Source organism: Dama dama, chromosome 11, assembly GCF_033118175.1.
Source record: "Dama dama isolate Ldn47 chromosome 11, ASM3311817v1, whole genome shotgun sequence".
Classification (NCBI taxonomy): Eukaryota; Metazoa; Chordata; class Mammalia; order Artiodactyla; family Cervidae; genus Dama; species Dama dama.
The window spans coordinates 84,445,881-84,464,939 of NC_083691.1; the positions used below are offsets into that span (position 1 = coordinate 84,445,881).

At 41.3% G+C, this 19,059-nt stretch overlaps 1 protein-coding gene across 2 annotated transcripts in view; it reads right to left on the reverse strand.

The window, feature by feature from the left end:
- The window catches only part of CRIM1 (cysteine rich transmembrane BMP regulator 1), a 202,968-nt gene that overhangs the window by 59,572 nt on the left and 124,337 nt on the right, over positions 1-19,059 (reverse strand). For both annotated transcript variants that reach the window (XM_061155608.1, XM_061155607.1), the window contains 2 exons: positions 16,397-16,579; positions 13,531-13,728 (listed from right to left, as the gene is read on the reverse strand). In XM_061155608.1, coding sequence (XP_061011591.1) covers positions 13,531-13,728; positions 16,397-16,579 — 381 coding nt within the window. The remainder of the gene's footprint in view (positions 1-13,530; positions 13,729-16,396; positions 16,580-19,059) is intronic.

Below are 19,059 nucleotides of genomic sequence, written 5' to 3' on the forward strand. Positions count from 1 at the left end.
AGAAGTCTTCCCAGGAAAAATCTCACTATAGGTAAAGGAGTCCTCTACGGCAGATATGTTCCCATATTTCTTTTATGAGTTAAAAAATTTCATATAGAAGTGGTAAGATAAACAAAGCTAATTCTTATCTGTCTCATTACTTCTCCTTTGAGGATTTACTAATGATGTGCCTACCTTATGGAGCTCTTCCATATCAATACACAAGCCTGCTTATTTGATTGTGGGAGACAAAGATGACTAATGATGTTGTCTTTTCAGACCTAATTCAGGCATTTTCTTCCTTAAGATTTTTTGCCGGGGTGTGGTGGGGTGGAGGGGTGGTGGTGGCTGGACTTGGTTAAGCCATGTGAACATCTAATAAATGGGAAAATTCCAAAGCTTCACTTGGTTTATACGGCCATATATATCAGTCCTCCTTATAGTCCACCAATTACTGGTAGCCTGTCCGGGATCATAAAACTGGAGATAAAGCTGGCCAAGTCAGAACCGAAGGAGCTGTTTACAACAGCTAATCTGGTTTACTGTGTCATCGTATGTCATTCTGTTACCACAGCTGCTTTTCAAATGTGACCATAACTAGTCAGAAAACCATTCAAATAAATCAGCAAATTGTTAACATAATTGCAGCCTGGGAAGAGGTATAATAAAGATGAAATATTTCCAAATGAAGTTAGAGGGGAAAACTCTATTAATGTAGATGATGAAAGAAAAAAAAAAAAAAACTGAGGATACAAAAATTCCCTAATCTGGAAGTGGGAATTTCCATGGGGTACGGGTGTGTATTTAAGAAAGTCTCATTAAGTCATGGAAAAAAATCTCCTACAGTCGGAGTTTTCAAATTCTTTCAGCCACCGCACATTTAGTTATCCTTTTTTCCTTTGTATATATTTCTCATAACAACACCTACATCCTTGTAATTTCTAAAGTACTTATCTCAGAGCAGTTTCTTTATTTTAAAAATGAATGGTGTGAAAATGTTCCCAAGACTTGTATTATTTTATGGGCAGATAGGGAAGCATTATATTTACTTTAGGCCTATTTATTAACTTTGTATTCTTTTTCCAAGGAATCTTGGCTGTCAGTCATGTTTTTCTTTCTTTACCAATCTCACATTTAATAGGAAAAGACAGTACTATGATTATGTGATTATTAAAAGACCACAAGAAGAAAAAAGTAAAAAAAACCTCTAATTGAGAATGGGATATCTTTTTCTAGGAATTCAGCTTGAGAGAATTCACAAAGTGATTGGATTCCAAGAATAATCTTTTATTCTTGTCTTATATTTTATCTTTATATATATTTTTACTGTTCATTTTCATGGAGACTATATCTTGGTAAGTTTTAACTGGAAAGAATGTGCCATATTTATAAGGACATGTGTATATGTGTGTCTGTATATTTTAATAGCTATATTGAGCTGGGAGGGGGTGTCAGATGTGTCAGAATTCTGGTATCTCACCCCAACCCTCTGGGAAATAGCTGAGGTCCAGGGGGGTAGGATCTTGCCATTAGGGGCAATGGTTTATTCAGTGTTTACAACTTCAGCATTTAACACAGTGCTTGGTCCACTGGAGCGCTTAATGAATGAACAAAGAGGACAAAAAGGCATCTGACAACTGAAAGTCGGGACACATGTTCTGAGAAAGAGCCTTATTCAATATTGTCCTCTACCGGCCGAATCTCTTATTTCCTAACTTTTGCAGGATTGGACAGTACGTTCCTTAGGATCCTCATCATGGCCGGATCTCTTGCACACAGTAGATACTCAATAAATGAGCTCTGCTGAAGTAGCAAGCTAGATCAGAAGTCTGCTGTCAACCCAATACACTAATAACAATGAAAACTAAATGCACATCCCCAAACCCAAACAGTCCCAAATGAGATACTCAGTAGCTTATGAGTATCTTAAGCATCTTAAGCCTATGAAATGTTTAAATTATGATCCGCACCTTTGACCTAACAAGGCCCAATGGTACACGGAGCACTATAGAAGGCCTGCCTTCAAAATGCTGAACATAAAACTTGACACCCCAAATTTCACTCATCTGGGGAATTCACTCTGTGACGACCTCATTCCTTGATGGTGCCAAATGAATAAAGTGTTATTAACATAGTCTCAAAAATAGCTGGGCACTCGCTCAACCCCGCGGCTCATTTCATCCTGCATGAAGGACGGGCGCTCGTGCTGAAGGCTCAGCCAATCTGCCTCCTGATTAAGCATAGTTGGCCAGGAATTAGAGGGAGATAAGGGAAGCGGGCAGGTCAGGATGCACAAGTGTTGAGGGTAGTATCTCGGTGCCGGGCACACTCAGTGGAGACTTGAGCATCACTGCTCAGGGCCTTCAGCCTGGCAGGTGTGAATGAGGCTGGGCCCGTGGCAAGCATGAGGATAAAGACATCTGGGGAGACAACTCAGCGCTTGCAGGGGGTGGGAAAAGCCGCTTCCCCAAGTGGGAGAGGCAGGAACCTACTGGGGGAGCAGGCTTTCCAAGAGGTCTAAAGGCAAGGTCAAAATTCCAGATGGAGGTTCAGGAAAAGAACCCAGATCAAAGGTAGGTCACAAAAGGTCAAAATAACAGCAACTGGGTCTCAGCAATGAGAACGGAGCCAGGAGCAAAGAGGTTTTGAATCTGAGCCATGACAATCAAGTACTTCCATGTCCACTGACTTCTTTTCCTCTTTACGATCTGGGTCTCAAGAGAAGCAATACCAAAGACATGGGCTTTGGGTTAGAAGGCTCAGCGTGAGTCTCTGTTCATTCATTACCTTACATGTGATGATGAACCTCTCTGGACTTCTATAAAGTAGGAATTTCCCCTATTTCTACCTCACAAGATCATTATAAGACCCCAATAACATCGTAAAGAGGGGACTATTCTGTAAACTCAAAGGGTGACAAAAATATTACCTGTTGCTATAATTATTGTTGAAATGACTATCCTGCCAGCTCAGAGTCAGAAATGGTCTCAGATGATGGCTTGGTAGATGAATTACGAGCCCTTTTGCGGGCCTCAAATGTTCAGCTGATAAATGGTCTGACAACTGGCTTGGCATTCTGAACACTGTCCATTGTAACTTAAGCATCATTTCTATCTCCACTGATAACATGAAAAGCATCTGGGTCGTGGGTGGGTCCATGACATCCTTTCATATGGTCTGGTAAGCTTTGGAGCGTGTTAGTGACCGGCCACTGGCGCCTTTCACATTTGCTGAGCTGCAGTCTGAACATCATTGTTTCGACTTTTGACTGTGTCCATGGTGTCTCGAAGAGAAGAGAAATCTCTTCATAATCAGTTTATCCAGTGTGAGCTGAGACAATGCTCCTGTGTGCCTGGCTGACCCCGCACTTCCTCTCTCATGATGGGGGCCTTGCTGGATCTTAGGGGATGAGGGCAAATTCATCAGAGGACAATGTATACTATTTTGGTATAGCTTTGCCAGTAGTCCTGCCATTCTCAAGTTGAAAGAGGGTATGTAAGTCCCAACTCTAAAAGATGTCTTTGATCAGCAAATTTTAGTTTCAGTAAGTCAGTGATACGAAATATATCAATATTAAGAGACAATTTAACCAGTACTTTCTTAGTAATAGTTGGGGGGGGAGGGGAGGTAGTTGTGTTTCAAATAATAATGTTCTCAGTGTCTGTCACAGCAATGTGGAACACCCCTATTGAATTCCTATGACCTAAAATTTCCCTGGAATCTTTTTAAAACTTGGTTCCCAAAAAGCATGAGAGTCATAGTTTTGCAAAGATCTAAGCTTGCTGTCCTCTCTTAACATGCAAGGCCTGAGGCTAGCCCCAGCTGACAGTTTATTATCTCTGAATATTTTTTAAGCTTCACTAATAAAATAAACACCCCTGAATTGCTTTAAATGTAAGCTGATTTTCAGGGCAATAGCTTTCCAACTTGGGGCTTCCCTGGTGGCTCAGATGACGAAGAATCTGCCTGCAATGCAGGAGACCGGGTTCGATCTCTTGGTTGGGATGATCCCCTAGAGAAGGGGATGGCTACCCACTCCAGTATTCTTGCCTGGAGACTTCCATGGACAGAGAAGCCTGGTGGGCTACAGTCCATGGTGTCACAAAGACTTGGACATGACTGAGCGACTAACACATATAACTTTCCAATTAAGGTAAAAAAGAATACTATTCCATGTCTTCCTACAGATACCCAAACTATGGGTGGCAGGACCACAGTGCAAGGTGTGGGCATAGGCAATGGTGGGCACCGAGCACATAAACAAGCATTAGATCTACTCTGCTGGATCCCAAAGCAGACCCAAGACAGTCTCAAATTATATCATCGATGACACTGTTTAATTGCTATGTTGTGTCAGACTCTTTTGTGACCCCATGGACTGTAGCCCTCCAGACTCCTCTGTCCATGGGATTCCCCAGGCAAGAATACTGGAGTGAGTTTCCATTTCCTTCTCCAGGGAATCTTTCCGACCCAGGGATCAAACCCACGTCTTCTGCATTGGCAGGCAGGTTCTCTACCACTGAGCCACCAGGGAAGCCCTTATCATATATGTATATGTAATTAAAGTGAGAAAACGAAGACCAAGGTAACTTTTAAGTAGAGAGAAGACACTGCAGCCAGGGATGAGGCCCTGAGCACGTGCCGTGACGTCCTGCCTGGCTGGGGAGGGGGCTCCCAGACTTCACACTCAGTCTGCCCTAGTAACCAAGGTGGAAAATCAGACCCAGAGCACCACGTGACTCTCAGGGTCCCCCTGTTGGTCTTAAAAGGTTCTTGGGGATTCTTAGTCTCGGTTCAAGATGCTGCAAAGTAAAAGCTGGAGCCTTGAATCAAATCTTATTTTTGACTCACAGCAAGTATTAAATTCTGTGGTCTCCAGTGGTCTGGACCCTTAAACTGGGCTCTGTTTCAGGCAAGTGTGATAAATCCAGCTAAACTCTTAGATATGAAAATAAAATTCACTTGATTGGTAAATAGGCATCCTGTAAATATACATGGCAAGTGAAAATCTGGTCAAACTGCTAATAATTCATATCAAATTGAAAAATGTATAATGTGCAATGCATCACCATCCTCTCATGTTTCTAATAAATTTCAAAAAAGCACTAATGGTTCCTTATTGCTTATCTCATATCAAACTTGGGTCAAACTGATGGTTATGACCCCTCGATCAAGATCTGATGTTGCCAAGTCCCCTGGTAACAGCTGTCCCAGTCTGCACGATGATGGAGAGTGAGCATGTCAGGAGTCTCAAATGGAGAGGGTGACAGGTGGGTGTGATCCAGCTCCCTGTCACCTCAGCAACCACCTGTGATGGGAGATCCATCAATGGGCAAGGGATGCTCTTTGACAGACAGCTTCATTCCTTTCGTCTGCTTTGCTGTTTTATAGCAATACTGCAGCAGATATTTTATCCTCAACAATCGGACAGACACAGCAAATACTTCAATAGGGTCTCTATAAACAGTTCATTGGGTAGCTCACCATCTCTAACCCTCATGTATTAAATGATGGAAATCACTTTGCTCATTTTAAGGTTAAGACTATACCATGAGACAGTTTAAAATGGCACAATATATATAGGGAATTAGTCTAATAATTTATTTGAAAATAAGTCTGAATGGAGCACTTGCAATCCCACAAAAAGCTGAATAGATCACCATTTAAATATATGCCTCTAGCCCCCAGAAGTCATATAAATACTATGTGGTAAGTGGATTGATTCTTTTTTCCAATAAACACACCAGGGATTGTACTTACAAATAAGTGTTATTGCTAAAAATGCTCACTTTTAGGGGTCATATGCTTGTACTAAAATGCTGCTCATGCTAAAATTCTATTTGAAATTTCTCTTCGGAGTTGCTGTCAGAGGAGATTACTCTGTCATAGAAGACAGAGTGCTTGTATTTTCCTGTCACTTTTTGCTTCCTCTGAACAGTTTTTCCCAGCTAGATTACCCAGCCTTTCCATCAGGCTTAGGTGTGAATGTCTTTGGCTGTTTCTAAGGGCCTAATAAAACCTCTGAAGTCAGGGGTTTACAAAGCTAAAGATACTCAAAAGGATGTGTTGCAAGCTGTAACGTCAGTTTCAACAGAGAAGCACCCAAAATACTCTGAATGACTACACCCCTGCAGTAGCTGTACAATTTCCCCATATATCTATCTTGAAAGGAGAAACACTTCACTTGGATATGTAAACCTTGGTTTGTTTTAAAATGTCATTATGTTTAAAAATAATTTTATTACTTTATGGTTGGACCTTGTATGACTGGAAACAAATAAATGAGCTTCCTATAAAAAGTGCTGTCAGGGCTTTAAATACAGATGTGCTGAGACTGATCTATTCCTTAGAACTGAGGCAAACAGTGAAAGAAGATGAAGATGAGGATGGTAACCTAAGACAGTCTAATCAGCCATGGCTAGTAAAGCAGGACATCTCTCGGAAAGGCAGACAATGTGATCACCAGTTAAAATATTAAATTCTGTTAGGCTGACAAAAGCAGAAAGGAAAGCAATTCTGCTACTTGTGGTCAATGGCTGTACCATGAAGAAAACAGAATCTTTCTTTTTAATGTCCACAGGCCTTTTCTGAAGGGCATGTCTCTTAATAACCTTCATTAACTTCTGTTTGGGCTAAGAGTTGTCTCTTTTCCAAAAAAAGTTTAACACAGTCTCAGTAGAGATTGTGTTTATTTAAGCTTGTTGGAAAAACATTCCTATCATTTCAAGAATGACTAAATATTTTTCATTCACATAGCTGGCATTCCAGACTATGTTTTCCTGCCTCTGTTGATTAGATGAAAATTAGCAGGCCCAAGTCTGAACTATTAGATTCGATGATTATCTTAGTAGGAAAATTATGAGACTTCTGGCAATAATGCCCTTTTAGGGATGGGAAGTGAACAGCAGAAGAAGCAGAGAGGAACGAGCCCCTTCCAAGACCATTGCTACAGGGAAATACTTAAGAGCAGGAACTGCTGAAGGCTGGACAATCAGAGACAGAGGTTTCTAATCGAGTGTTTCAGAATCAGTTCTGAACCATAACATTCTAAAGTTACTTGAAATACCAAAAGCTTTTTTAAACTCCCAGAAAAAAATCAAAATACTATGATATTCATTCATGAACAATTTCGGATGCTTAGGTTCAAGGCCAGTGATGTTGACACAAGGTCATCTGCTATGCATTTGTTACCCCACATATGACCTTATTTGGACAAGCCAAAAAACACACAGTGCTATATTTTAATCTCCATTTATGGAACTAGCTTCCAGGACACTTAGAGTTAAAGGATGAAAGAACATGCCTAAGAGTCTTTCAGATATTACGACTATTTTATTATTCTTGGCCTGCTAATAATAGCTGAGTATACGGCACTGAAGCAATATCACCCATCAACTGAGTTTTGATCCCTGTTGTGTACCAGAACATTAATATCATGTGACCTGTGGCATCTTTGACTTCACAGACTCTGGGGTCAGCCAAACTATGTCTGATTCCTTGCCACAGAAGCAGTAGCTTAATCATTTGAGATACTGTTTGGTGAGGAAGTATTATGGGCAGGGTTGGAAACATTTTTTCTTATTTCAAGGAATTCCCACCCAGATATGTGCCTGGTACAGACTTTTCTGGCAGGCCAGTAGAAATCGCATTTGAAGGGTGGCTTGATTCAAACTATATCATCAGGATTTATAGGAAAGAATATAGTGCGCCCATAAAATTAGGATTGATGATGAGGAAGACAGTCTATTTGACAGTTCAAAAACCTCCAGCTCTTTAGAAGAGTCCAGCATGTGATCTATCCAGTGTGCTGATGCTGAAGTGGCTTACTAAATCCACAACAAGGTCAAGGAATGCCTAATGTCCTTGTTTTAAAACTGTCCCAAGTAGGACAAGGATTTCCAAAATAAGGGATTCAAGAAAGCCAGGTAAGCAGGAAGAAAGCCATTGCCTGGTTCCATCCTAAGTCCTGAGAATTAGAAAGAATCGACGGGCAGGGAATCAATCCTATTCTCCCACTTCAAGAGTTGGTTAAGTCGAGGTTAGCAAAATTACAAGGCCTGTTTGAAACTCAGTTCAGTTTCAGACAATAATTCTGCAAATAACATTCATTTAAAGTTTTCAATGACAGAAAAACCTTTCAAATACCGAGGTAGGTAGAATAACATGACGGACCCTCACACATCCACTACTCAGCCACAGCAATCTATGACTATTTGATTTCCGGAGTGAATATGGAAACGGATTTTGCTTTTGTTTCAGAGAAACAGAAATAGTAGAAAGGAAAGTACCCACTGTGATTGGAAAGTACCCAACCACAAGCAGGGAATTCATTTACTAGCAACTCAAAGCCTAAGACTGAATGCTACCTAGTAAACTATTACCTATGTTGTTTCTAGTTCTTGAAAAGTGAGACTCTTGGCATTGGCTCTGAAATCCCCAGGATCATGGAAATCGTCAACTCCTCCCAGCAGGAAGACTGCACACACCGGACCTAAGGTGCACTCAGGTCACAACGGCCACCGGGGCGGGGTCCAGCCACAGCCCAAGATGAGACAGCAGATGAGATCTGACATCAAGGCTCGCCAAGGATGATGAAATCCTTATCTCCTGCATCAGGTGTCACAGCCAAGCTGGCCTCACAGTTGTCCACATAGCCTGCATTTTTCTGTTGAGTCATCAGGTCATGCCATTACATCACGCAGCCAAATTCCCCTCCCCAACACCTTATCTTAACTTTAATTATAAAACAAACAGTTTTGTTTTTCGTTTTTTTGATAGAAAATGGCACTCTGTCCTTAGGGTATCTCTGATGTTAAGAATCAACCAAGACAGCATTTATACCTTGCATTACTGGGAAATAAACAAGCAAATTATTCTCAATACCGAAAAGTGATATTAAAAAGTCTAGCTGAAAACAAGATAGCGGCCCCCATACATTCTCAAAAGCAGGTCGAAAAGCAGCATGTAAAACGTGACAGTGAGCATTAGCCTTGGAGGGTGTGGAGAAGGCCCACCTGAACTCTGTGATTCTGGACTGCAGGGGATGAACTGAGAGAGGATGAACTGCAGTTTACAAACCAGGCTTGGAAGGCTGTCCCTGGGAGGGGATGGAGAGCTAAGTGCTCATCATGAGGGTGAGCGGCCAACCTGAGCTAACTGGTCAGCCCACCTGCAGCCATCTGGACCCTGTGTGTGCCAAACATACTTCATACAGCACTCTGGTTTCTGTCCTCAGAGCACACTGTCAAATATAAGCATTTAAACATTATTCTTTCGTCAGCATCTGACCTCTTTAACAGCATTGGTTAAGGAAACCCCAGATCAGGGTCTGCTGCCTTACTCCAGTCTTTTCCTCACTCATTCATTCATCAGCCATTAATTAACTACTTTTCAGCACCTACTTTACATGTCAGGTGCCATTTTAGGGATTCAAAAGCATATGGTAAAATCCTAGCTCATGGTCATGGTGGGGGGGGGGGGGGGGGGCGTGGCCTCTTTCAGGTTACTGGTCAACCCAGAGGACGTAGAGCATTCTGTCTCAGGGACTGTATTCCTGCGGGGTCCACAGTCAAGGCTCTGGAGATACTGCTCTGCAACTTTCAAGCTGTAGGAACTTGGGCAAGTCACACAACTTTTGAATTTTGGGTTCTGCAATCACAAGTTGGGATGGCAGAATCTGCCACAGAGGGAAGGTGTGAGTATCAAATGGGCTGATGCTCTTAAAGCACTGAGGTCTGGCTCAGTCAGTGTGCAAGAGGTAGCAGCTGCTCTCATTAAGGGCTACAATAAGACACTGCAAATGGTGCTAGACGCTGAGGAAGACTCAATTCTGCTGCCCTTCTTTATCATTTCTTGTTTGTTTTTAAGACAATATGGACATATCTCCCACGTGGACGCTTAAACTGCAAACTACATGTTCTTCTGTGTATTTCCACTCTGGTTTTTTACAAAGGCCAAAAAACAGAAATAATGTGATTGATGAATAAGAGAAGAAACAGAGAGCCAAGAGAACAAAACCTAAGAACACAATCACTTACAGAATAAGATGGCTTATCTGTGTACCTGAACTGGCTGTTGACACTAATTTGCTAAGACTTAATCATGAGAGTACTTAAGTGCCAATTTAAAAAGCACTTAGGTACTTGTGAATTGAGGTAGCTGTCAAGTTAACAGCCTAGTCTTTAAGCGCCCCCAAGTTCACATCCCCAGTCCTCCAGCAGTAGCCAGGCACATTATGTTGTCATTTGGAAGGTATGTATCTCTAATAACATCAGCAGTCACAACAAGGTTTTTTCCTCCCTACAGGACCTAACACACCCTATTTGTTGATGCAGTAATTTATTTAGGAAGAATTTAAACCCACAATCCTTGTGTGGGATCCCTTTCATCAAATTTCAGACCCTGACTATGTACCTTGGGATTGCAGCTAATAAGGGTGAGGGTCAACCTTGTTATGCAATTGTGCACCGAGGAATTTACTGTGTATAAATTGAATAAATACCACTGTTTCTGTCTTCCTCCAAATAATTCTGGCTGATTATTCATTAAACAACAACACCTTGATTTTTTCTTATTTTGTCTAGTCCTTTGGCTCTTCTGAAATCACTTAAAATTCTATTTAAATAGGCTATTGAATAACTGCTGAGAAAAATATTTTCAAATAGTTTCAGGGTCTTTCTTGGATCCTAAAAACTAAGTAGTAAGATTTATTTGCCTTGCATAATTTTGTAAGTTTATTGTTTTTAGTAAATAAGCTTACTATTATTCATAAACAATAAACTTTTACGATCATTATCCTAAGCTGTGCACTGTTTTTTTGATCCCATACCAAAAGAAGAGCATCACCGACACCATGGACACGAATCTGAGCAAACTGGGAGACACTGGAGGACAGAACAACCTGGTGGGATACAGTCCACGGGGTCGCAAAGAGTCAAACACGGCTTAGCAGCTGAACAACCACGACCAAAAGAATCTTCCGGTCTTCTGAAAACATCTTAAAATCAGAACGTTACTCAAGAGTAAACACAATCTTATACGAAACCCACTACTTAACTGACTTTAAGACAAAAACAAGAAACAGAAGGCAAAGTAGTTCTCCAAGAACTAGACGATGGAAACTTCTGAAAGGCTGGGGCACAAGATGGACAGAAAGGAACTGAGATCCGCAGAGCCCAACAGCTTGGAGTAAAGATGCCAAGTCTGGTGGAGGGGACGGCCTGGACGTGAGGTCTGAGAGGCAAATTGAGGCTGAGTCTCAAAGGTGTCCTTCCCGCAAGGTCCTCAGATTCGGGAGATCACAGGGAACAGCTGTCAAACTGCAAATGCCTTCCTCCCTGTCAACTGACTTCCAGGTCTCCAACACATGGCCAAAAGCCAGAGATGGAGAGATATAAGGGAGCTAGAAATAGGGGCATGAGGACAGTGAGATGACCTCTGGGAGCAAGGAAAACAGACACAGACGTAGCTGAATCTGACAGACTGCAGTTGGCCCCAGCTCAGCCACATGTTGGCAACTGACCTTGCAAGAATTTACCTGAATCTCTCCAAAACCTAATTTTCTCATCTCTAAAATGGGATCATAAGGCCTACAGCACAGTGGTGATGTGAGGTTTAACGAAATCAGGTACACATAAAAAGCACTTATCCCACAGCATCTGAATGTAGACATTCCTTTTTTTTCCTGGATTAATTTAAAACAGCCAAAACAGTTTCTTTGACGTTTACTAGGAGATGTACTTTATTTATCTTTGTGTCCAATGTGGTATCTGGATTACGGAAGGTGGTTAGTACATTTTTTGGAATTAATAACTGGTTCAAACTGTCACTTTTCTCAAACAGTGGAAGATAAGATTACAATCTGACTCAAATGTTGCAGAGACCAAACTCTAAGTGATCAGACTAACATCTCCTTCCTACCCAAACATCTACATAAGAATAAATCAGTTTTCTCATATAGACTTTTTTTTTCTTCTATTCACCACCTGCTTCCCTTCTCTGCTCACCAGCATGGAATTGCTAATGACTGCAAAAGATGAATGCAAAACGACATGCCTTCTTTACTATGAAGCCCTATTTTTTTTTTTTACAAGTTTTTTTTTTAAGTCTTATTTTCAATCTATGATTCAAGACTCCTGAAGTTAAAAGGTCAGTGCTTATTGGGTTATATATTTATACTTTTTAAAATTAAAAAAAATTCTTCATTAGCATGCATACATATATACTTAAACATTGCAAATCAACAACAGACTGTCCCTAATTCTTAGGAATAGATAGTCCCATTTTAATCTGCACCAGCAAGGCATCCTTCCTTGTAAAGCTGACTATACACCATCATACATACTACTGTGCACTCCATTTCCAGCACTGAAACGCTGCCTTTAGGGGATAGGAGGAGTATATTGCGAGGGGTGGGGGGTGCGTGATTTCCATAAAATTGGTCATCTGGAAGCTATAAAGTTTTGGAGTATGGCAGCTGCATTGTAAGTAGAGTAATGGTGAGGGAATTGGTGATGTCAATAGAACCAGAATCCTCCAGTTTAAATTTTTATATGACTTTTAAGATCTTTAATAACTCCAACCCCTCAGAGGTTAATGAAGCTAGTCAGGGAAACTCTGAAGACTGAGTTGATTAAAATTGAGGTAGAAGCAAAAGCCTTCTCCACAGAGGACTCAGTCTACTTGACTGAATTTCTAAAAAAACTGGTCATTTCCTTAACAGCTGTTTTTAAAAATTCTAGAAGGATCCATCTTCACAAGGATTAATTTCCGACCCACTTTAGTTCATTTCACTATGCAAACGTGTTTCTTAGTGATGGATACTCTCTATTAGACCTATCAGCACACATAGTCAATCTCTTGTATTAACAGATATGGACTGGGGATTAAGGCTGGCTTGAAAAAATGTGCAAAGAATCTTCCCAGGATGGTGAAAATGGCCTGGCTTAGGGGTTGAGTGGAAAGACGAGTCCAGGATATCTCAGGCGCCTGTTCACTGAAAAGAAAGAAAGGTCACGAATGTAGGTAACCAAGACATAAGTGAAAGCCTGTGAGGAACTGCAAAGCCACAGCCATCATGATATTAGAAACAATGGACACTCAGAGGGAGGACTCTGGGCAGTGAAAACTGCCTTTGATGGTTCCAGGTCTTTCTTCTAGCTGCCAGGACTCTTGGGCTTATAGAAGCATTATAAATTGAACAAACTATACTTTGAGTATGGGTCTTATTTCCAATTTCATTTCCCTGTTTTGACCTTTAGGTGTTAATTAGGCTTGCGGTGAACTGAATTCAAATGCATATATTCTCTGAGTGTAAAGTATTCAGTTAAGCATTATCTGCAGTGGTAAAATAAAGGCCACACTGCTCTCGCTATAAATCTGCAGCATCTCCTCCAAATGATCAGTCTGGGCTGTATCATCAAATCACCTGCAACTAACAGCAGGAAGCAGACACTACACCTGAGGAAATAAAACACAAGCAAGCACACACTGGTGGAAGTTGATCTGACACGAGACATTCACCAGAGGCTCACTAGGATCCCCAAGGTTTACCTTCGCATACGGGGCAGCACTCCCCAGGCACTTTGACGGGGTTCATGCAGCTCTGTCCACAGGCCGTCGCCACGCAGTGGGGCTCCCCATTGATGCACTGGCAGAACGTGCAGTCATCTTCCCGCCACCGGTCCCCGTGGGCGTGGATCTGGCCATTGGCATAGCAGCCAGCGGGATTGTTCAAAGGATACACAGGATCTAAATTAAAACGTGAGTTCCAAGTAAGACTGAGGGCATTCTACATGTTATTTCTGCCTGCATCTAGAGACATTTTTTCCCCCAGGTTCTCCTCATCAGCAGTTCTTTCCCAGCTGCGCTCAGCAGAAACTCGGGACTGCAGGAGGTGTCTCTAGGGGGGCTATGCAAAGGCAGCCATCACGCAGAATTTATGCCTACCCATCCTGATATGGTTCACAGGGCAGGGGACCTGAGGCATACAAGCCAGGGTGCAGGCGCTGCTGTTTCATAAAGGTGCAAAACTTCGTGGATAGAGCTGTGGGGTGGCAATCAGGGGGAAAAAAAAAAAGGCAGATCCATTTTAGGCTCTGCAGATGCCTTCTGAGTTGTCAATTTACAAATTTATTATACCTCAATTTCAGCCCCCTGTAAAGTAGAAAGAGTACCACTCCATCTAACTTACAGTGAGCCTACTATTTCTAGGGCTAACTGGAGTCTATCTCATGACGCCTGGAGGTCCCTGAGATAACAGTGAGGCGTAGGCAGGCCCCTGAGGGGCTTATTCCGGACAGGGCAGAGAGACCTTGTCTAAACCATACACCACAGCACTGCTTGTGCCCTGGAGGGAATGCCATGAACCTACACAGCTTTCTCTCCACCTGAGCTGAGCGGTCAAGCAGCAACTGAGGCTGGGGGACGTAGTTAACCAAGGCTACTGGGAAAGAGTTTTCTGAGGTTGTTGACAAGCGCATAAATACAAAATCCCCAAATATCCTTATACATCAAAGTAACTAGATAAATCACTCAACGTTCTTTTTTCAGACACATAAAATCTGGCCTCAAGAGAAGCAAGTGCTGCTGTGCTGGGAGGAAAGTCCAGGCAGTTGTGAGTTTGGTCCTCTTTCTTTCGAAAAGGAAGAAAGTTTAGTTACAAGAGAGTCAGAAGGCCAGAACTGACGGCCGTGCAGTCACAGCTTCAGAAAGGCAGTCTGTCAGCCACGGAAGCAGCCAAGAGACCTGAGTTAGATAAGACTTCATAAAATTTCTTTGTTAAAAAAAAAATATTACATTGCATACTTCATTTCTACTTTGAGCCTGGATCTGAATTCCAGGAAGTGAGACATAACTGGATTTGTGGTCAGACAACTCATTATAATTATTACACAGAGGTTCACATCTATCCTTTTATACCACCAACTGTCACCAATTTCAGGGACTATTATACACTGGCAGTAGTGAGGGGACAAATCAATTGGGAAGGTTAAAAGCTTGATGTGACTTTCTTAAATCCCCTATGACACCTAAAAAGTGAACCACCTTTCTCCTATGTTAGCAAAAATAATTTCTAACAGGTGAGCGGGCCTCCCTGTTAGAAATGTAGAATTGTTCGCTGTTACGAATGTACAATAGTTTGTATAATCTAAGCAATTTCAGATCTTCAGATTCTGTGGTAAATAAAGCTCATATACTGGAAAGAAATGGGATTCTGAAAACAGAGCAAGTTATAGGACATGACATGAAATTCTGTTCTCTCATTTCACGTGCGGAGGTTAAGGGTGGTGTGAGCGTCAGACGTGAGGTGTACATGCCTGACTCTAGACTGGAGGTCTGTGGCCCAGGCAGAGAAGAAATGCTCACAAGACCCTCCTTTCTGGGGAAACTGTAGTGTGGTTAGACCAGAGACACAGCTGGGCACTGTTCCTGGCTTTACCGGAAACTCAAGAGAGAAGTGACCACTTTTCTGACTATCCTTATATCCTTAAAATGTGTGGGATGTAGTATGTGATATTCAGTTATTATTCTGAAATGTCTATTATTTCTGGAGAGCAGAGACAGGAGGGTCAAGCCTATTGGAGGAACATGGACTTATTATTTCTTGGAGGGAAAAGGGGAATAAAAAAAAAGAGCAGACCTCGGGCATCCTTCTGCCCAGGGCTACCCTGGACACCTGTCTGGGCTTTGACTGGTGCCACACCACGGCCCCACTCGCCCCGGCACACACGTGCAAAGGCCAAGGAGCCCTGCTCTCACTTGGAGGGGCACGGGTATCAGAAAGGAGGCAGGTCGGGTCCCCTCTGAGCGGGCTGGTTGAGGCTGTCAGTCACCTGTCCTCCTCTCCCCACCCGCTCTGAGGGGAGCAGAGTGGGTGGGATTCTACTGTCAGGATGAAGAGAGAGTCCCGGGACCTGCCAAGAAACTGCTGGAACTGCAGAGGAGGAAGAGAGTGCCTCCGGGAGACCTCATGTCGACCTGTGGAAACACGACCGCTGTCTACACCCAGGGGATAATTTCCCTCAGGGAAGTGTTTCCACATCGTCTACCTGGCATTACCTAAAAGGTAAAACGTGACAAAAACGGGGTCTTCAATCTTCCTCTATTTTTGAATGAGACTGAATTGCGTCAGTTTTGATGTTGACACTCTAAACCATGTCTATGCTCTGTTGTTTAGTCGCTCAGTCATGTCCGACTCTGTGACACCACGGACTGTAGCCCCCCAGGCTCCTCTGTCCACGGAATTCTCCAGGCAAGAAAACTGGAGTGAGTTGCCATGCCCTCCTCCAGGGGATTTTCCCAACCCGGGGACTGAACCCATGTGTCCTGGGTCTCCTGTACTGGCAGGCAGATTCTTTACCACTGAGCCAGCTGGGAAGCCTGTTCTTATTATTCCCTAATTGGCAGCTTTCCTTACCTTCACACACAGGGCAGCACTCCCCTTCGGGCATGTAGTACCTCTCACAGCTCAGCTCACCACACTGGGCAGTGAAGCAGATGGAAACGCCCCCTTGGCATCGACAGAATCGACAGTTGTCCATTCGAAACATGTCTCCATCACTGTACTCCACGTTGTTGAACACGCAGGCTGGCTTTGTTTCTAGAGGAGTTAAAACAAGCAAAGCACATTCAAAGTCATTTCTGAGTGGTGTCCTTTCATGTTTCTCAAACAGCCTCTAGAAAATACTGCACAAGGTTAAAATTTAATGGAACTTTACTAGACTCAATATAATTTTTTTTTACAACAGACGCAATAAAGCTATGTAAAGTACAATAAAATAAACAACACACATTATCCTCATTATAACAAGGAACCAAAATTCCCCTTAGTAAAATCTATACTGGCTTCTCTTTATCCCAAATAAAAGTCATCATTTGACCATGAATCTGACATTTCTGATATGTGCTTTAAAAAGATTTAGTTTTGTTAAACAGAATGTTTCCTTTGTTAAATCACTGTCTATTTCAAGTAAACGATCCTGAATCCACATTAGATTTTGTTCTGCCTCAGAAAACTTATTTAGGCCTCTTAGGTTATGTTTATGTTTCTCGAGTGTTTTCTCTGAAATTCTTTTTTCTATTTAGTTAATAATCTATAATTATAATAGTGCTTGGTCTTTAAAAAACACTTTCTACATACATTACTTCACTTAATCCCCAAAACAAAGGTCTGATGTAGAAATACTTATCCTGAGTGTAGAAGCGAGGAAATCCTAGATAATTTGTGCAAAGTTACACATTTAGCAAATGATAGAAGCCAAAACAGTAGCTCTTCAACTAAAACCTGGTACTCCTCCCACTGTGTTTCAAGACTATGTTTTCTGCTAAGGACTCAAAACCCTGCATTTAGAATGATAATGATATACCAATGATTTAAAATTTTTCTCTGCACGAAAACATTCTCCCCTAAATCCACTCCTTAACTCTAATTTTGGTTGACTTAAAAGAACTCCATCCAGATAAAGACATCACAAGAAAAGGAAAACTACAGATCTACAGTTTTTATAAATATAAACATAAAAATACTCAAAAAAGTACTACCAGACTGAATCCAGCAGCATATAAAAAATATCATATACCAAGAATGCAAGGTTGGTTTAATATCCAAAAATCAATTAATGTAATTAATTGACTATAATGTAATGTAATGTCTATAGAATAAAGGACAAGACCATAGGATCATCTCAACAGACGCAGAGAAAACATCTGACAGAGTTCAACACCCTTTCATGATAAAAACATTCAACAACTTAGCAGTAGAGGTGTTAGACAGCAACTTGATAAACAGCATCTATGATATTAGCACAACATACTTAATAGTGAAAGCCGAATGCTTTTTCCTTTAGCTCAGGATTAAGACAATGATGTCCACTGTAACCACTTTGACTCAACTTTGTACTGGAAGCTCCAGTCAGGGTAATCAGGCAAGAAATTGACATAAAGAGCACCCACATTAGAAAGAATGAAAACTCTAATTGTCAATAACGTGATTTTGAATGTAAAAAGATTCTAAAGAATCTACTAAAACTCTATTAGAACAAAAAGTTTAGCAAGATTTCAGAGTAAAACTGAAACTCCAATAAATTGTATATCTACACACTAGCAATAAATGATCTGAAAATAAAGTTAAAAAATTCCATTCACAGTAGCATGAAAAAGAAAAAAATATTTAATAATAAGTCTAAACATAAAGTACAAAACTTGTACTCTGAAAACTAAAAAACATTGTTCAAAGAAGGTACAGAAGCTCTAAGTAAATGAAAATATATTCCATGTTCATGGACTGAAAGATAATACTGGCAAGATGGAAACATTCCCCCAACTGATGTACACATTCATTCAATCTCTATCAAAATTCTAGTTTTTTTCTTTTGTAAAAAACTGCTAAGTGACTCCTAAAATCAGTAAGAAATTCAAGGAACCCAGAATTGCCAAGACAAACTTGAAAAGAAGAACAAAGCTAGAGGATTCACACTTTCTGATTTTAAGACTTACTACAAAGCCACAGTATCAAGACAATGTAGTGCTTGCATCAGGATAAATACAGAGTTCAACGGAACTGATTAAGAGTTTACAAATAAACTCTCATATTTAGTGACCTTTAACAAGGGTACAATCTGACATTTGAGATATATAAGAACTTGCATCCAGAAAGAAGAATAAAAATAACCCAACTGAAAAATGAGAAAATATTTGAACAGAGATTTATCCAAATAAGATACAGAAATGACCAATGAGCACTGAAAAGATGCTTAACATCATTCCTTATTAAGGGAATACAAATCAAAGCCACAATGAGACATCAGTTCACATCTGAGGGTGGCTATCATGAAAAAGATACAGATAATAACAAATGTTGATGAGGACATGGAGAAAGGGAGACTCTCATACATCTTGGTGAGTGCGGATGTCTTGAAAAAACTGTTTGGCAGTTCCTCAGAATATGAAACAGAATTACCAGAGGGTCCAGCGATTCTACTCTCAGATACACACCCAGGAGAAATGGAAACATCTACCCACATAAAACCTGTACACAAATGTTCACAGCAATGGCTACTGTTATTTGCAGCAGCCAAAAAA